Genomic DNA, 17,240 nt, shown 5'->3' on the forward strand with positions numbered 1-17,240 from the left:
TGGAGATACTGTTGAACATTTAATAAACTTTATGTGTGTAAATCATCTGATTGCACCATTTAGTTGGAATTAATCTGGAAAGCCTTCCCCCCCCACACACACACACTCACACACACACGCAATGTTTTTACTTTTACAAGAACAGTATCTTCGAAACAATACCTGAATCCACTGGTGGTAAAACACGTTTTCCACCACTGGTGCAATAAATCCATGTCACTGGTAACCATATCATACACAGTATAAAACACCGGGTAGCATTTCATAGCAAAAACAGTTCTTCTACGAGTGGCGGTCTGAGCCGCAGTTTAATACACTGCAGAGACCAGTGAGAAACCAGCGAGAGAATGTCAGAGTCCGTCATGATGTCCCTTCCTCCGACAGCATGTTCAGCTGCGTGGAGGAAGTACTAAATTTGTAAAACGTGTCCGTCTGGTACAAAAAGCTGCGTCATTTCATAAAACACATCAGCGAGCGAGAGAGGCCATTCCAAAAATCCATCGGCGGCCTCCTCCGCCTACTGCTTCTTCTTTGCTGGTTTAATGGGGGTGATCTCTTCCTCCTCCTCGTCCTCATCTTCGAATTCCTCATCAGACAGGTCCGACTCTTCGACCTGCGAGGCTGCACAAGAACGGAAGACGACATTCAATCAATGTTTTAAATTGAATCCTGGTATTATATTTAATTAGAAAGGCCAGAAAGGTGCCTTTATTTAATCTGCCCTCTCAGCTGACCTCGTGCAGTTAGTAATAAGCAGCAGCACACGCCGGACACAACCAGCGGTGTCTATTCCCTGCAGCACTGACAAATCTACACCCTTTTTTTCTTTTAAATAAGTCGCAATCTGATTTCATGTCAAAGGTCTTGGGTTTTATTCGGAAAGAAATTTGATCAGTCACCGAAAGACACATTTACCTTTTCATGCAGTTGTGTCAAATCCAACAGAAACTGAATAAAGTGTTTCAGAATATCAAGACCCCCAGTTTTCTCCACGTGTAGCTATTGTAATATTACGCATCAATTAATCTGCCACTTATTTTCTCGATTAATGGATTTGCTAAAATGTCACAAATGAGAGAAAAGCAGTCACGAAAGTTTCAAAAAGCCATGTTGACATGTTCAGATAAAGCTAAAAAACATATCAGACACAGAGGAAATGCAGAGGAAAACCAAGAACTATTCATATTTAAAAAGCTGGAACCAGAGAACTGTTGATATTTTTGCTTTAAAAAATTACTGAAATGATTAATTGATTATTAAACCATTGCCAGTTATTTTTCTGTTGACCAACTAATGGAATAAACAAGTGTTTCAGCTTAAAAGAAATTATTTTTGGCAATGTCAGATGTCTTGGATAGAGAACAATATTCTTTTTAAACCCTATTTTGTTTAAGTCTCCATATGCACAGACAGAAGGATTCAAAGGGTTTTGTGAAGTAAAGAACTCAAGTTTTACCGATGAGGTGCAACCCGCTGACAGTCACTGGTCCTGTCCCGGCCTTGAGCCGGATGGTCACTGGGGCTTTCAGCTCAAACTCTCCCAGACTCACCTGAGGACAGGAAGGTAAAAGCTGAGATGCATCGCTGCAGAGTGTGTGTGTGTGTGTGGTGCGTTAACCTGCACGTGGACAGAAACCACCATACCATGGGCAGACAGCTGATGTGGAGGTTGGCGATGGGCACTGAGATAGTCTTTCCTTGGTGGTTCATGGCCGTTACCTCCACCACATTGCTCTCCACCTTGGCACCGTCTCCCAGACAAACCTGCAGGAGTCACAGCAGATAAATTACTTACACGCTGTCGGCAGCCAGATCAAAGCATGATGGATTTGACACTATAGTTTAAATCTGAAACACAAAACTACGTCTTAATAGCCTTGGACACTTGGATACACACTGTCCTGTAAGGCCTGCTTGAAAGTGGTTGAGCCAATTGAGACTCGATTTGATTGTACAAACTGTTGCAACTGTACACACTGTTCTGAGTTCAAGGAAGTGCTCCAGGTCCTCCTCTTCATCTCCTTGGAAAGTGTAGAAAGGGACTTTGGAGGACAGCTCGCAGCCTGGAAGACAAAACAAATTTGAGATTACATGTAAAGCAGCGCGCTGGCTCATAGAACAAACACGTGCAGGATGATTTCACAGATATCGGAGCAGGTTCTTCACTGTCACAGCAGAGACCCACGTGTGCGCCAAAAGAGCAGAACCGCTAAACTGTGTAAAAACGTCCGTACTGAACAGGAAGCTCTCCAACTTTGATTGACCAGCCAGTCCGACATCTGATGATTCGTCGTCGTAGTAAGACATTTTGCCGGATCGCTAAACTGGGGTTTGCTGTTAACACTTTGTAGCCGAATGAAACCTCCACGAAAAATAACAAGCGCGTCGCAAACGATGAGCGTAGCTGACACGTCATCACTGTGCGCCGCTGGCTCCTGCAGACCAACACATTATAACTGTCCATGACATGTTACCACACACAGCTAAACTACTAATTAAAAAACAATGACTTAAACCTATAATAATTCTTAGTAATTATCAATTAATAATTTATAAGTAGAATGAAGAATGAAATTTAGTAATATAATCCTTATACAATCAAGAAAAACAAGCTCTTACTGAGAGGCAGGTGTACACAGATTATTCCACACAATACTTTAAAAACATGGGAATTTATGTTTAAATTAATTTTTCCATAAGTCCAGAAATACTGCAGCTGGTAAAGACAGATTACACCATAAAATGAACCCTAACAGGGACATCAAACTTGGAATCACCCTTTATGCTACCTGTGCTGAACATGGTGTGTTAAGTGGTAAAGACTGTTTCAGATTTCTGAGCAATTACAGGTGTAGCCTTCCTTTTATTTGTCAAAGCAGAAACAGGAAATCGTATTTCAGGGCAGACAGATAAGAAACATTTTTAACTGTACAGTCCGGACAATCTCATAGACAGATCTGCGAAACACAAGGGACACGAGGCAACCAAGTTACTTATTACGGTTTATTAGTTTTTAATCTTATGTATCTTACATACAAATTTTACATGGTAAACTGTCACTGTTATGACCTCCCCACCCCCACCCTAACCCAGATCATCAAAATGTACAATTGGAGCACTTCCTCTCAGTCACAGCACATTTCTATCAAACGTGGTTGGCAGAGGAGAAAGGTTGAGCAAACTTCAAAATGAATCATTGAAAACAAGCGTGGAAATTCTTTTGTCTTTTCTGCAGACGGACAGCAGATCTGTTGGTGAGTTTCGCACCTTGTACCACAGCCAGGTAGGACAGCTGTGCGGGACAGGGCGTTGTCAACAAGGGCAACATTTGCTTTTCTTTGAAGGGACAACAGAAAGCTAGCCACACTTTCAATAAAGATATACAAAATAATAACACTTTATGACCGACAGTGTTAACAGACTGTCCATCAACTACAGTATTATGCTCATAGAGGCGAGTGGCATGCGTCTTCCTCTATGCTGCATGAGATGAGGTTACTCTAACGACCGCAACAGCAAATCCAATACACCTCATGCACATTATGAATGTACACAGTATCAAAACATCACATTGGCAGGCAGCTACTTAAAAGCAACTGATGATCCTCATGTATCCAACAGAACACTCCTATCTATAGTCCAAGTGCTTTTTTTTTTTTAAAGTAACTATATACATACAAAAACAAATGGGAAATGCATCGGAATATAAAACATTCAATGGACAGATAGGAAAAGGCCGAGGAATTTATGCTCCAAGCCCAACAACAGTTGAACAGTGCAGGAGTCACTTCGGTGACAGGATTTATTAACCTCTGTGATGCTGAGGGCGCTCACCGAGGCTCAGCTGAGAAGACATTCATTTGAGAGTCAGCAATGTTGAAACAATGCAGGCAGGGATGCAAGATGACAGATGTAAATAATTTTTTTTTTTTTTTTTTTTTTAAATCAAGGATAACAAGCAAAAGGTGACCCTTTCGCACGGCACAGCTCTTGAATGTAGCCGAGATTACCTGCTGTTTACAAGTCAGATTTGGAATTAGTGGCTACATAAAAACTGAGCATGACCATGACAGCGGGAGGGTTGATGCTTCCATGTCTTTAGGATTCTTATTCATTTTAACTTAACTTCTCATTCACTTATTAGTAAATGCAACATTTTACAGAACTTAACAAGACGGTCCTAGCTTCCTCTGACAGGCATATCCCTGTCAGTCAGTTTAGGCTTACTGAGGGATTTCTGTGCTGGAGCCTGCGGTCTGGTACGGCAAAACTAAGACATGTGACTGTCAATGTTAGGGCTGTGTCTGTGGAATCTGAGCAGCGGCAAGGGAAAATGACCCTTCTTTAGCTGTATCTGACTGACACATGTTAGAAAGCCTTTACACAGAAGACACTGGGGTCTGCAATATAATTCCAAAATGTGAAGGCAAAGAACCAAAAGGCAAAAGCTTAACAGGAAATAAGCACAAAAAAATACTGATTTATAAAAACAAACAAATGGCCACAAGCGAAGCGCTGAACAGAAATGAGAACCATGTTTGTAAACTTGTGGAAGCTTTTCTATTGCTTTCCAAATGCCGACTACTACTTGAACGGAAATTCAGAAGACCCCCTGGTCGAGTCTTTAGCAGACTCAACAAATACTTCTCCTTTGCTGGTCTGTGATGATCTTTTATTAAGGGTTTCACCAAACCCCAAAGCTACAATTTTCCACCCACATGTTCATACGTACAGACGTCGCTCTTCACATCACTTTTTGTTAGAAACACCCCACTTAAAAGGCCTCTTTCTCCAGGTATATTGTGGAGCAACTGGAAATACCATAATGTGATGATGAAAGGCAAACTCTCACACAGCACCTCACATCCTGTACAAAGGTGTCCTACTTATGTTGACAGCTGTGTTATTTCTCTATGTTAAAGCTGGGAAAGCAGGACGTAGGGGTAGCAAGACACTACCTGAGATGCAGGCTGCCCTCATTTCACAGCTCTGCCTCCATTTCAGATACAAACACTATGTGTTTGGGCGTGCGGGCAAAATCCATGTACTGGCTACTGGATTAAATCAGAAAAAGGCTTATGGAGTTATTACTTCCTGCCTCCTGGAGGTATATGAGTAGTGGGACCCCAGGAATCAATGCTGGAGTGCCACTCTTCCATCTGACTATAGATCACTCTCTGCCTTTTAGCTTCAGATCTGCTGAATCCAACAGAGTCAGAAAAAGGGCAGCATAGGGAATCTGTGTGTGCGACTGCTGTGCTTCTGTACACAAATCCTAAAAAGAGGTTTTCCGGGGCAAGCCCAGATGGTAATGTAGTATAAAATCATCATGGAAGTTTTTCTCATGAAGGTAGCAAACATGTTTACGCCACGTCGACTTGCTTGCTCTCTGTCTGTCTGGTATTGCAGCAGGATGTTTCTTCATAGGCTGCGTCCCATAATGATGACATCTTTGGGAAAGCCCTCCATTTTGGCGACTTCAAAGCATCCCAGCTTACTATAGAAGTCCAACATTCTCTTATCAGTCTGACGAACCTTACAGAATGCACCAAGGGACCCTGGAAGTGAACGACAAAAACAGATGACAACTATGTCAGTTTAAAGAAGTCATGGCCAAATATGGTGTTAGGCTGACAATAATCTTCAACTGCGCCCCTGACCAGTAATAAACTGCTTCAAGACCTCTGCCACAGGAGGGGAGGATTATTTCAGTCTCTATTTCTTAAAGCTGAACACCCTCCGGTTCATTTTTATTTTGGTTTGAATAACACAGTGCTATATTTGTGAACCTCAATTCATTTTTGCTTGCTAAATGGATGCTAAACAAGGCTAAAGACCTTCATGATACAAACAGAAAGGGTACACATTAGGACCTAATCCCAGAGGCATGCATTTTACCGTGACATGGATAAACTATGTCTTATAAAAATGCATCTCAGAACTGGTTTTACTTTGGTCTCATTTTCACAGTAGATCGTAGATAAGACCCGTGAAACTTCAGAAACAAATCCATGTACTGATTTACACCTTTGTCTTAAGATAAATAAAACACTCTAACACCCTTTTACCCACGTGACAGGCAACACTAATGCAAATGCTCTTTCTCTAGTTAGCACATATGGCAGCATTGAACATTGTTGTCATGTCGTGAAGACCTCAGCCACCTACCATTGGCCTTGAGAGAAGATAGAAGACACCCCATCATGCTTTTGGCCACACTGGGATCAGTGACTTTGGCGTGAATGTCGACCTTGATGAGGGAGGGGAAGTTGGAAAGGAAAGAGTCTGGAAGACCCTCGTCCTCTTCGTGGAAACTCAGCATCATCTTCTACAGGGACGACAGACAGAGACGGTAAAGTAAAACTCATTAACGTAAGCCACCCGACACAGATGTTATGTTAAGTTATGGTCCTACCTCAGCCTCTGTGAGGTCCTTCTGACAGTCAGGTTTGTTGTATTTCTCTTGCATGAATGGAATCCAACTCAACTCGCATTTCTTGATGAAGGGCTTGACATCCACAGTACCAAGAGCATAACCGCAGATCCCTTCTTCATCCTCAAGCACAAACCCATACTCTGAACTCAGTGTCAGGAGACCTCCTACTAACCTGTGAACAATCAATGAGGATTCCTGTCAGCCAGGAGCATTTGCTCTGCAGGGAGAAAAAAAAAACTGCAGCCCAGCCTAAAGCCTGGGCTGACTGTGAACAAATAAATCTCCATGTTTTACCTGTCTCCTATGAGGTCAGGATCCTCATCTGAGAACGGAACATCCTCCAGTCCTTCACAGTACATTTCTTTACAGATTTTATAAACCGCTGCCTACAACCAGAAAGACAAATTCAGCTATTATTGTAGTGGATCAGATGCAACACTCAATAAAACTTGCCAATAAATATTAAAGCTAAGCCCAGAAAATACCACAAAGAATGTCAATGTGCTGTAAGATATTTTGGAAATACACAATCTGAAGCTGCCTTTACATTCAGTACATATATTTGCTGATGTAAGAGCAGTTGAGCGTAGCATTATGGCATATTAAACACAGAACACACACAGCATAAACTCGGTCAGTTCAGCTGGGAATACAAGAAATTGGCCAACATGCTTCTGCGACTATACATTTAGGTTACAGTATTATTAATGCCTAATTACTGATGACAAAATACTTGAGTTCTGGTAAAAATAAGATGCACGACTAAACATGCAAACAAACATCTTACCTCATCTTTGGGAAAGTATGGCCTTATGGAATAAAGTTTGGAGGTTGGCATTGAAGGTGGAGGTTGGTAGAAAAGATCGTTTGCCCCATCTATTGGCAACAATCTCTGTGGGTATCAAAAGAAACAGGTTCAGTTTTACTGAGACCAGGTGGCGTGCTGCTTTGGCTGACTGCCTCACTGTGCATTTGCTGCAGCTGAGCCACTGTCAAACCAGAAGGAACTAGCAAAGTGCTTTGGAATGACAAATATTCTCTAAAAAAAAGAAAAATCTTTGAAACTGACATTCCTTATTGACCTGACAGTGGACAACAAGAGCAAACATCACATCTTTCTCATTTTTGCTAAAGGAACATAGCACAACAAGCACACAAGTATTTGCTTTTCAAATATAAGAAAACGAGGGTGGTATTTTGGTCTGACCAAGGTTTTACTGGCTGAAGGAGATGCTCCTTTCCCTTTTGTAAGACATCGCAATATTTCGCTGCGCAGGACCCTCCTGTTGAGAAAAATAATGATGCTGGCGCAGAGAGACAGAGAGAACTCCAGGAAAAAAACCAAAGTGGCAAATTAAATGTAAGCAAACTGAGTCATTCAATATCAGTTGCTGTCATGAGTCTTGCTACTCTCCAAGGATGGAGACAATACTTTTGGCTGGACTGGTGTGTTTGATCATGGAGTTTTCCCATTGCAAACATGCTGGCGTTCTCGCGGGCGCTGCGATGCTTGTGCGTGCGCTTGCAAAGGGTTGGCTTGGTAATTTGTGCGCTGTGCTTTCCTGCAAAGAAATGAGATGTCATGAAAATAAAACCTAGCCATGCTCGCTTGCGCTGCGTGCGCTAGGGAAAAGCAGCATCTCCTTGGGCAGTTGCTGAAAGAAATTCAAATTAATCAATCAGAAAATGCCATGCCAAACACGGGCTGTAGGCTCTTTTGTCAAGATGGGTTTCAGGCCACCCATTCCCCTCCCGCAGACTGACAATATTCCAAAGTAATACAAGGACACAAACGTCTTTGGAGAACAAGTGAAGGGGATGGAACCGGGATTTTATGAAGCCTGACCCAATACAATCAGCTCACCTTCGACAGACCAAAGCCCTTCATACCTACGCACATATTACCATTGTCTTCTTTGCTAACAACACTCCTTTTTTTCCATTTGATGGCTGTAAATTCAGTGCATTAGATACCTGGAACTCTCCTGCTAGACCTCCCCTAAAGGCCCAGGGCTCTTGGTCTCCTCTAAGGAATTGTGCTGAGGACTGACTACGACACCCTGTTAGGAGCAGAGCCAAGCGGACATTGTTACCACAGGATGGGGCTCTCTGACACAGATGAAGCGAGTGGGGAGATGGGGAGGAAGGGGGTCATGTATCTAATAGCAAAATCCATATAATTAATTTTGTTTTAATCATTAACACATAAAAAGGACCTAATTTGGGACAGATTATATTCGGAGGATTCAGTTTATGATAAAATGGGGATCGAGCAACTAAAGCTTACGTGTTTGAAAGAAGAAATCAGGTCCGAGTTTTTAATTATTTAAAAAGCCTTTTATGAGCTCTGAACCTTAAAATTCTCAGTGTTAATACATGATCAAACTGCTCCACATAAAATGGTACGCAGGTCTTAAGAAATAACTGCTTTCATGCAGTAGAACACACGCTCTGAACCGAGAACTGAAGCAAGAACAGACTTAAGTGCAGTTCAGCTGACGGACTTCAGAAATATTAAACTGACCATCAGAACCAAAACCCATACTGCCTATGGACTACAAAGGTAAGCTTCAGCTGCCGTCACCCCACTCATCTTAGCACCCCGTGTGAAGTCACATTCTCATCTTTATCTGCCTCGTCACATGACTGGGAACATGAGTTATCAAACCAGGAAGACGGAAAAGGCAGTATGAACAGTCCCTGAGTGAAAAGGCCTCTCAGCTTACTTTAAAAGCCACAACCAGACAGACCACAGGGGAATAAGCTGCAGGGACAACGCATATAAGGAGGGGTATATATATCTGAAGCACACAGAGCTCTTACAGTCAGTAAACACTAGTGTTGCTAGCAAAGTCTAACCCTGGTTGACGAGAAGCCCTGTCATGTGACCAGACAAATGCAGCGCGCGGGAAGGATATCTAACACTGCTTTACATATGAACCTCACCCTGATACCTAAAACAATTCCTCTGACGAGCTGGCACAACACAGCGCACAGATGCACCCACGGGAGGAACCCTGAACTTGCTTACCCAAATTAAAAACCTCAAAATGGACAAAACACTGATCTCTTATTTGGGCTACTTCCACTTGAATGATCTGTTCAGATTGCATTATGTTAACACAATCAGCTACTCAGAAAAATGCAACTCTTGTCCTTGCATGGCCCAGGTGTGTATATGAGCACATTTGTCTTAAAACTACAAGGTAAGAAGCATCCCTGAATCAGATGAAGATCAAGTGCTGTGGTTAAATTTCAAAGCCAAGTGTAAATTCCCTTGAGTAGGTGCATCAGGCTGGTCTGAGCCATTTCTATAGGCCTACTGACAGAAACAAAAAAACAAGTTAGAGAGATGCTGCCAAAGAGAGAAATTTGGGAGTTAACACTTAGGATTCAAAGCTAGAATCGCTGCGCAAAATGTGACTTCATCCGGAGGGCTGCTTCCTTTCCTCCAAATCAAATTTTTACACGTATAAATCTAGTTTATGAAAAAAAAAAGTATATAAATCTGTTTCAAACAAAAGAAAGACAACGTCAGCACTGTGCATACATCGGCCACTGTCGATCCAATAGCAGTAGAAACTTGTACTGTGGATTCTTCCATCTGTACACAGTGAAGGGAGAAAACAGTAGAAAATAGTTATTAGTAAGTGTTCTCAGTACAATAACCAGGGAGGTTGTGACTAAGTGCCGGCTGCACAGCTTCTATTAAAAGGGAAAACATGGGGACTGATGCAAAAACCTGCTAATAGCAACAGCAGAAGTCAAACTTTTGGCACTTAATGACACTGCAGTTATTAAGAAGATATTATGGTGCTTTCATTTTCCTCAATGTTGCGAGAGTGGTTATAGTCATTTCCTGGTGCATTAAACCAGCATGTGGATTTTTGATGTGGCTTTGCCAGTGTGGGTATGCTGCCTGCTGTGTACTGTGGGCTAGAATCCTCAGCTTTACCATATAGCCGGACAGGACAGAAACCTGCGAATGAAACTGGGTTACAGGGGGTAGTCTACAGGCCATGCTGGTGCTTTAGACTATTCAAAAGAACACTCCATAAAAGATGGAGGTGTTATCGAAAGGCTGAACGCCACACAAACTGCATCACAGTGCACCATCTGAAAGAATGGAAGAAAGTGGGAGGTGAAGGGAGAGGGGAAAAGTGATGGATCCCACCCTGATACAGATTGAGCAGATGTTTCAGAGGGTTAAAATCCAGCAACAGCCTCATTTCAGAGATTACTCAGGGAGGCAATGGCATTAAACTTCCAGTAGTGTATTCATATGGTTCATGTTAAAACCAGCTGAAAAAAGCACACCAATTTAGGTATTTCTGACTCCGCTTATGCACCAGAATGGCCTTCCACAGTCAGTCAGTCAACTTGCTCTCCAAGCTCGCGTGCGCGCAAGGGCATGGAGGAGGGGGGGATGGGGACTTCCCCCTGGCTCCCATCCCCACAGACAGAGAGATGGAAGCAAGTGTGTCTGTGTGGGAATGCAGCAGTGATGTTACTGGATACACAGCAAGCAGCAGTAACCCTGCTGGGACGTTTGCCACGGCGGCCCAGTTTAGATTTCGCCGAGATGGAGTAGCTAGTTATGGAGTAAATAAGGAGGATGCTGGCAGTGCAAGCGGCATTCAGTCAGATGAAGAAAAAAAAAAAGAAAGGAAAACAATCAATATATGTGAAACGAGCAATTAATAGAACTATCATATCTATTGAGAGGTGACGCATCTTGCCTGATTTGTGCTTAGCTGTTCAATAATAAGTTGGCCAATTAAAAATGGGGCCACTATACACCTTGTTTACAGGTGGTGACCAAGATCTATAGGAACTGTATCTCCTATTTAAGTCTTTGATCAGTAATACTACCATCTGTTAAGCAGACTGTTGAATAATTAGAAATTTGCCTCATTAAACTACATAGCACTGGACTACAACATAATCCATGCAGCTCAATAATCAATCATTAATGTCCTTTTTCTGAATATAATCTGAATCTTTTTTTAAAAAAAGCAACTGAATGATTTGTGTAGAATTGTGTCTCTGAGAATAACAAAGGTCATTATTACCAGACTTGCTCAGACTATTGTTATGCTACTGCTCTCTAAGAGTAAGCTCCTTATGGTTCCACTCATACATACCTAGCCACTGGACAAAAGACTTGACCATAGAAATGATGCTCTTGATGTCCCAGATGTAAGGGTACAGGTCGTACAGGATGGTGCGGTTGGCTGAATTGGACAGCCGTGTGAACATCTGGATGACTGAGGCGCACATCTCCTCAAACTTCTCTGCCCTTGATTGCCATTCTGCTACCTGTAGGCGACACGGTGACGGAAATAAGAACAAATAATGCTGAAAAAGCACAGCAGTAAAGCATCATGGTCTAGAATAGGCCCTTTTGCACAGCAGACATCTTGACTTGCCACAGCACGGATTTTACTTCTAACATTGATAGTCACTCTGTTTATTTGTATTCTAATAAGCAATGAGAATGTTGACGTGACATCGTTAATTTTAGTATTCACACCTGTGCTCTTCAATGACATGTTAACGAGGCCGATGGTTTAAAAGGGGAAGCTTGGGTTTACACAGAATACATTGCTCTGTGGTGCACTCCATCTCCTATCATAACTGCACCACCCAATGGACAGTATAGGTAGTACACATCCACCATTTTGTTTTCAGCAACCAACACTCATCAACAGCAAGTTCAGTTAATAATGAACTAGTTCTCACATTCTCTGGACTCTTGCGCATTTATTTTATGAATTCACCCACCTTGTCAGTTTCCTTTCTCTTGCAGTTGACACTGACGACACTGCTGTTTGCTCTTAGCCAGTTGAACTCCTTCAACATCTGCACAGCCTTGTTTCCGTGTTCATAAGGCAGGTAGAAGAGCTCTGCCAGCAAGCTCAGGTCCTCAAGTGTGAGGGGCTCTGCCGTGAACAGGGGCTTCTCATTGGGCCCAGGCACAAACACATCCTGTGGACAGAAACCAGCCATAATGTGACTGTGTCAAGAATTTTTTTTGCTTTCAACTACAGAAAGCAAAAAAATTTTGGTGCAAATTTTTCCTTGGAGATGAATAAAGTATCTATCTATCTACAGATGTAAAGGGTAAAAAAAAGCTCTCAGACGTCATCAGCACCTGTTTGAGCTGGTCGTCTGTCTGCATAGGAGCGATATCGCTCCCAGAGTCCTCCTGGATTGACTCTTCAGGGGACTTGGACTCTGCCAGACTCTCCTTGTCTGTATCCATAGGCTTCAGGTCCTCAGCCATCTTGTCAGCCAAGATGGGACCAACGTGCTTCTCCTCAGGGTCAGCCTCTGCCTCTGGCTCTGGCTCATCCACCATCTTCTCAACCACCATCTCCATGGGCTCCTCATCTGAATCCTTCTTCTCCACCTCTACCTACACAGGCGCAGTGAAGTAAACAAAGAAACAAACCAAAAAAACTTTAGAAACATAAACAGATGCTCTTCTCTCCAATAAGCAAACGTTCAAGAAAAAAAGTGAACTCACTGCATTGTGACAAACCACACAGAAAAAGAAAACTCACCTCCTCTTCCTCCTGAGGTCTTTTTGCCAAGGGGTGTGAGAGTGGATCCAGACAGAGAGGCGGCATGGCTGGAGACATGATGGGCTGCTGGAACACGGTTGTGACTGTTGTGGAAGAGCAGAGAGAGGGAGCAGCCATGGATGACACATCGATGGCTGTGCTTTTGGCACCACTCTGAGGCACCTGTCGGCCTGAAAGACAGAGTTGAGCCTCACTGCATCATATTCTTCAGCCAAAAAATTTCCATTTTAGGCTGCCCGTGCCAACACTATGAGTGTAATGTAAGTATCACAGCTAGAAAATCTATTAGCATAGAGATATGATACAATAATGGAACTGCACTTACTGTTGTATTGATGAGGAACACAAAATTCCCCTAGCCATTCGGTGAGAGCCAGTTTTAGAGCAAGCTGTGGGCTGTACAGCATGTCTGTCTCGAGTTCTTCATCACTGCCCTCATTCTCCAACTTTATCTGGATGGACACTGTGCTGTCCTCGCCATCCGCTGGTAAAGGGAAAGATGGAGAAACAAACACAGAAAGAAACAGCATTGATACACTACCTGCATTACAATACCACAGAAGATCACAGCGTATCTGCATTCAAACATTACGAATCAGTAAACGTTTGGATCGTACTTACTCATGACCACATCCTTGCGCACCCCATTCATATTAGACTTGTACCAGGTGGCCAGAGTGTGGATCGCTACAAAGTTGGACTCAAATTCGCAGTTAGGGTTAGTGAGGACTCCCTTCAATCTGGGGATAAGCTCTGTGGAGCGGCCTTTGTATGGACCCAAGAAAAGCCTCTTCTGGTCATAATCATTGGCGTGAATGTTGTCCCAGATCACAGGGGCTCTTCTTAGGATTTTTGAAACCTCTTCAATAGACTCTACGGTGATATCTTTGGACACCACCTTGGGGCCTGCAGCAAAGAAAACATATCCCATTTCATAATTTTATCTACTATTACTACTCTTTACTACTCTGACATATATGAATATATGCTTAACAGTAGTAATGGTATTGGTCAGCTGACAGGAAGTGGTGTTAGACTCACCTGTCCATAGCACATCAATGCCAGGCAGTAGCTTCTCTCCTACTGTGTGGAGGTAGGGGGACTGAGGGACATTTGGGTAGCAGAATGTTCCACAATACTCTGGATTTCAAGGCAAGAAAGCAAATAAATAATGAATAACCTATTAAGTGAAACAATTGTGGGAAATGTGCAAAGGATTCAGACAGAACTGAGGTACCAGTTGGACAGAAGAGGAAGGTTTCAGGCTCTCCCAGGTACTGGTAGATTTCGTTTGTAATGGAAACCTGAGCGTGTGCAAATGAGCTGAACACCTCTTTGTCAGCAGGGCACATGTTGTGGTCAATATCGTCAAAAAGTAAGGCAAATGACTTGCAGCCAAAGTGAGTAACCTGATGGGGACAGAAAGGGGGTGGAAGTGAAATCTGACAAAATGGTGTCAAAACGACACAGAGCGTAATATACAAGGAACTCTGAAACATATGCATAGACTTTCAACACATTGTTCATACTTCTGTCACAGAGGATGTTGCAATACCTGATCGAGTTTCCTCTTGAGTGCAGAAACCTCCTTCTGATTAGAGAAGGTGATGTCCAGTCCGGGGGAAATGGCATAGATGAACTCTATCCCATGCTCCGTAGCAGCAGCAATTAAAGTCATGAGTTGTTCTAGGAGATAGTTGGGGAAAGTCACTCACTTAATGCATTGGTGAGCTATTTAGAACAACTTATCTGAAAGCACTTTTCCCACTTCACCCCTGTTTAAAACTGGAATATGCAGACTGTCCCTTAACTCAGATAAACAGGAATGACTTGCTTTCCTTGCCCCAAGCAAACTGATCCAGTGATCGGTTCTGTATAGTCACCTGCTTCTTCCACTGAGTACAGCTCTCTCCAGAACATTCTGTGCTTGTAGTCATCTTTGGGTGCATAAAGGTATGTATTCAGTCCCCATTTCTGCTGCCTGTGAAACATAGCATTATGCAAACTCAGTATAGCAACTCAAATCATCTGGCTATGTTATTAATTTCATTAATATGCTTGCTTAAATAATTCACACAGTACATCTTACCTTCTGAACAACTCTTTCCTCTGTTCCATTGTCCATGGTCGACCATAAAAGCCTGCAATGACAAAAAAAATTGACTCAGTTTCAATGCATTCTGCAGTGTTGATAATTAATTACACACGGACCTGCATCACTACTGCAACTACCAATTTGCCCCATTTGGCTGGAAATGTCATTAGATGTGCAACTGTTGCTTATTTAGATTGTTACTGTACTTTGTCTATGAACTATCGCAAAATATGAAAAAACACCTTTAATTGATTAATGAGAGGCCAATACTATGTCTTATTTTTTCCTATTTAGTCTAATCAGAGGCCAAACCACACAAAATTGAACCGCTTACAACATGACACAAAACAAAGCAAATAATTCTTCATCTTAGTGAACGCATTTGGTATATAAGCTTGACAAATGATCAAGTGCCAAAATGAATCCTATATCAATACAGCAACTGCTGTCGATCACCTGTTAATAAAGATCCATGTTAAGTCTTACTTCATCTGTCAGGCGGTGAACGACGTGTGACAGTGTTGCCTTAACATATGCATACATGATTAATTAAATAAGCGTTAACTTAAGCGTCTAACCGCCGCTTGTCTTTTTTTTAACACACAATTGATTTTTGACTATTGATTTTCAGTCATCCAATTGCAAACTAGCCTAATGACTTGTTTCCACTTGATAACAATCATCTCCTCCAGCAAGCAGGATAGCTGCGGCATATTTCATGCAGATCACCTCAGGATCAAATGACAAATTTGATTGTTTTCGCTCGATATTCAGTATTGATTTGAACTGACCTTCGACGACTCCACTTATGAATTTTCGGTGCCCCGTCGGTTCGACTGCAATGTCGGACTCTTCCACCGGGCCAAGGGCCTCGGCACAAGCCTCTCCGGAGACTGGGCTGGGGCTCTGCTCACCGTCCACCGGAGGAGTCTCCAGCGTCTTATCTTTTTGAACCATTGTTCGGAATTTCTCACAGACCAACGTAAATCCACCAAATTCAGAGAATATCGAATTATTTCTGAATGTAGGTAATCAGACAAATACGCCAAGCAAAACCTGGATGAAATAAATCGTCGCTGTCTGTCTAACGTTAGCTAGCTTAATTTACGGTATTAGCGAGTCTATCAAAGTTCTCGAAAAATTAGCAACAGCTTCTACAAGATGTAACGAAAATACTATAAGGAGGTAAAGGACAGCATTTATGTTACTCAATATATAAGAAAAGACGAGACGTTCGTTCGCCTCTGTTCGATCACTTTCTTCTCTTTATGGTAGATTTGCCCTGGTTTTTCGTTGGTTCTTCCTGTTTACACCGAGTGCGCATGCTCACAGGACTAGATTAAACCAGTCAAAACTAGATCTGCGTGACAAAACACCACAAAGATGTCACTATGTCAAAGAGATAGACGACATTTTTACTGCGCAACGCCAAACATCAACACGTAGCTAACATTAATAAAGGTAAACTAGTCTTTAGTATATCGGCCACGGGCAAATTAATATTAAAGTCAAATGATTGCGTTTGCATGTACACATAAAGTCGTATTGCCGACACATGGTTATAAAAACAATGACTGACAAACGCTCAACCCAATTGATTTGACGTTATTTACAGCAATGATAATCTCGCTGAGTTGTTAGGCAGCCAGTTCAATAATTGTTAACAGACTTCGTAAACTTGCAGCACAAGTTGAGATAACGCCGACTGACTCGCTCTTTTCAGTCATTGTGTTAAGTATCTCAACATCTGTCTAACATCTTGAGATTCCAGTCCATATATGGAATGCTGCTAAGCATTAACACTACATTCAAAGGGGATGTGCTGCTCGTCTGTTATGATCTGAGCCTTTGTATCCTGTGTCAGCAAAATACACATGCTTTGTTCTAAATCACCACGATATATCTTATTATGTGTTGGAGTAATTACCCAGAACTGATACAGAAAATAATTCTCCAAAGGAAGCACAATGTGCAGTAGTTAATGAAAGCTGGTGCATGGTGTATGAGAGGAGATCCTTTCTCCTTTGATAGGCCTCTTTCACACCAAACATGCTGACTTATCACAATAGGAAAAGCTCAGGTATTAATAATAACTAAAGATAGCTCCAAAGTATCCCACTCA

The 17,240-nt window shown here is 42.3% G+C and overlaps 2 protein-coding genes across 5 annotated transcripts; both read right to left on the reverse strand.

The window, feature by feature from the left end:
• npm3 (nucleophosmin/nucleoplasmin, 3) lies at window positions 1-2,398 on the reverse strand. Its single transcript, XM_041947925.1, has 5 exons — window positions 2,235-2,398; window positions 1,978-2,063; window positions 1,645-1,764; window positions 1,457-1,550; window positions 1-621 (listed from the first exon to the last, which is right to left on the reverse strand). Exons 1-5 carry the CDS (start codon window positions 2,305-2,307, stop codon window positions 518-520), a joined length of 477 nt encoding a protein of 158 aa, XP_041803859.1. The 5' UTR covers window positions 2,308-2,398; the 3' UTR covers window positions 1-517.
• A 1,239-nt stretch (window positions 2,399-3,637) lies between these two features.
• Window positions 3,638-16,405, reverse strand: oga (O-GlcNAcase). 4 transcript variants are annotated; one of them, XM_041947229.1, is made up of 19 exons: window positions 15,910-16,405; window positions 15,113-15,164; window positions 14,907-15,004; window positions 14,579-14,709; window positions 14,261-14,432; window positions 14,065-14,163; window positions 13,645-13,929; window positions 13,349-13,507; window positions 13,003-13,106; window positions 12,591-12,854; window positions 12,221-12,424; window positions 11,581-11,755; window positions 9,987-10,040; window positions 8,411-8,496; window positions 7,224-7,328; window positions 6,731-6,822; window positions 6,416-6,608; window positions 6,169-6,328; window positions 3,638-5,558 (listed from the first exon to the last, which is right to left on the reverse strand). In XM_041947229.1, the coding sequence occupies exons 1-19, from the start codon at window positions 16,073-16,075 to the stop codon at window positions 5,422-5,424; spliced, it is 2,736 nt and encodes a 911-aa protein (XP_041803163.1). In that variant the 5' UTR covers window positions 16,076-16,405; the 3' UTR covers window positions 3,638-5,421. The 4 variants fall into 4 exon arrangements, with proteins under 4 accessions (XP_041803163.1, XP_041803161.1, XP_041803162.1 ...); XM_041947227.1 differs by having other exon boundaries at window positions 13,003-13,193; XM_041947228.1 differs by lacking the exon at window positions 9,987-10,040 and having other exon boundaries at window positions 13,003-13,193.
• Between the last annotated feature and the right edge of the window lie 835 nt (window positions 16,406-17,240).

Source organism: Chelmon rostratus, chromosome 11, assembly GCF_017976325.1.
Source record: "Chelmon rostratus isolate fCheRos1 chromosome 11, fCheRos1.pri, whole genome shotgun sequence".
Taxonomy (NCBI): Eukaryota; Metazoa; Chordata; class Actinopteri; order Chaetodontiformes; family Chaetodontidae; genus Chelmon; species Chelmon rostratus.

Coding starts and splice junctions, on each gene's coding strand:
- npm3 (XM_041947925.1), bottom strand. CDS start 2,307: ATGTCTTACTACGACGACGAATCATCAGATGTCGGACTGGCTGGTCAA. Junction 2,064..2,234: donor GTTGGAGAGCTTCCTGTTCA/GTACGGACGTTT, acceptor TTTGTCTTCCAG/GCTGCGAGCTGTCCTCCAAA. Junction 1,551..1,644: donor ACATCAGCTGTCTGCCCATG/GTATGGTGGTTT, acceptor TCCTGTCCTCAG/GTGAGTCTGGGAGAGTTTGA.
- oga (XM_041947227.1), bottom strand. CDS start 16,075: ATGGTTCAAAAAGATAAGACGCTGGAGACTCCTCCGGTGGACGGTGAG. Junction 15,165..15,909: donor CATAAGTGGAGTCGTCGAAG/GTCAGTTCAAAT, acceptor TTGTCATTGCAG/GCTTTTATGGTCGACCATGG. Junction 6,329..6,415: donor AGGACCTCACAGAGGCTGAG/GTAGGACCATAA, acceptor TCGTCCCTGTAG/AAGATGATGCTGAGTTTCCA.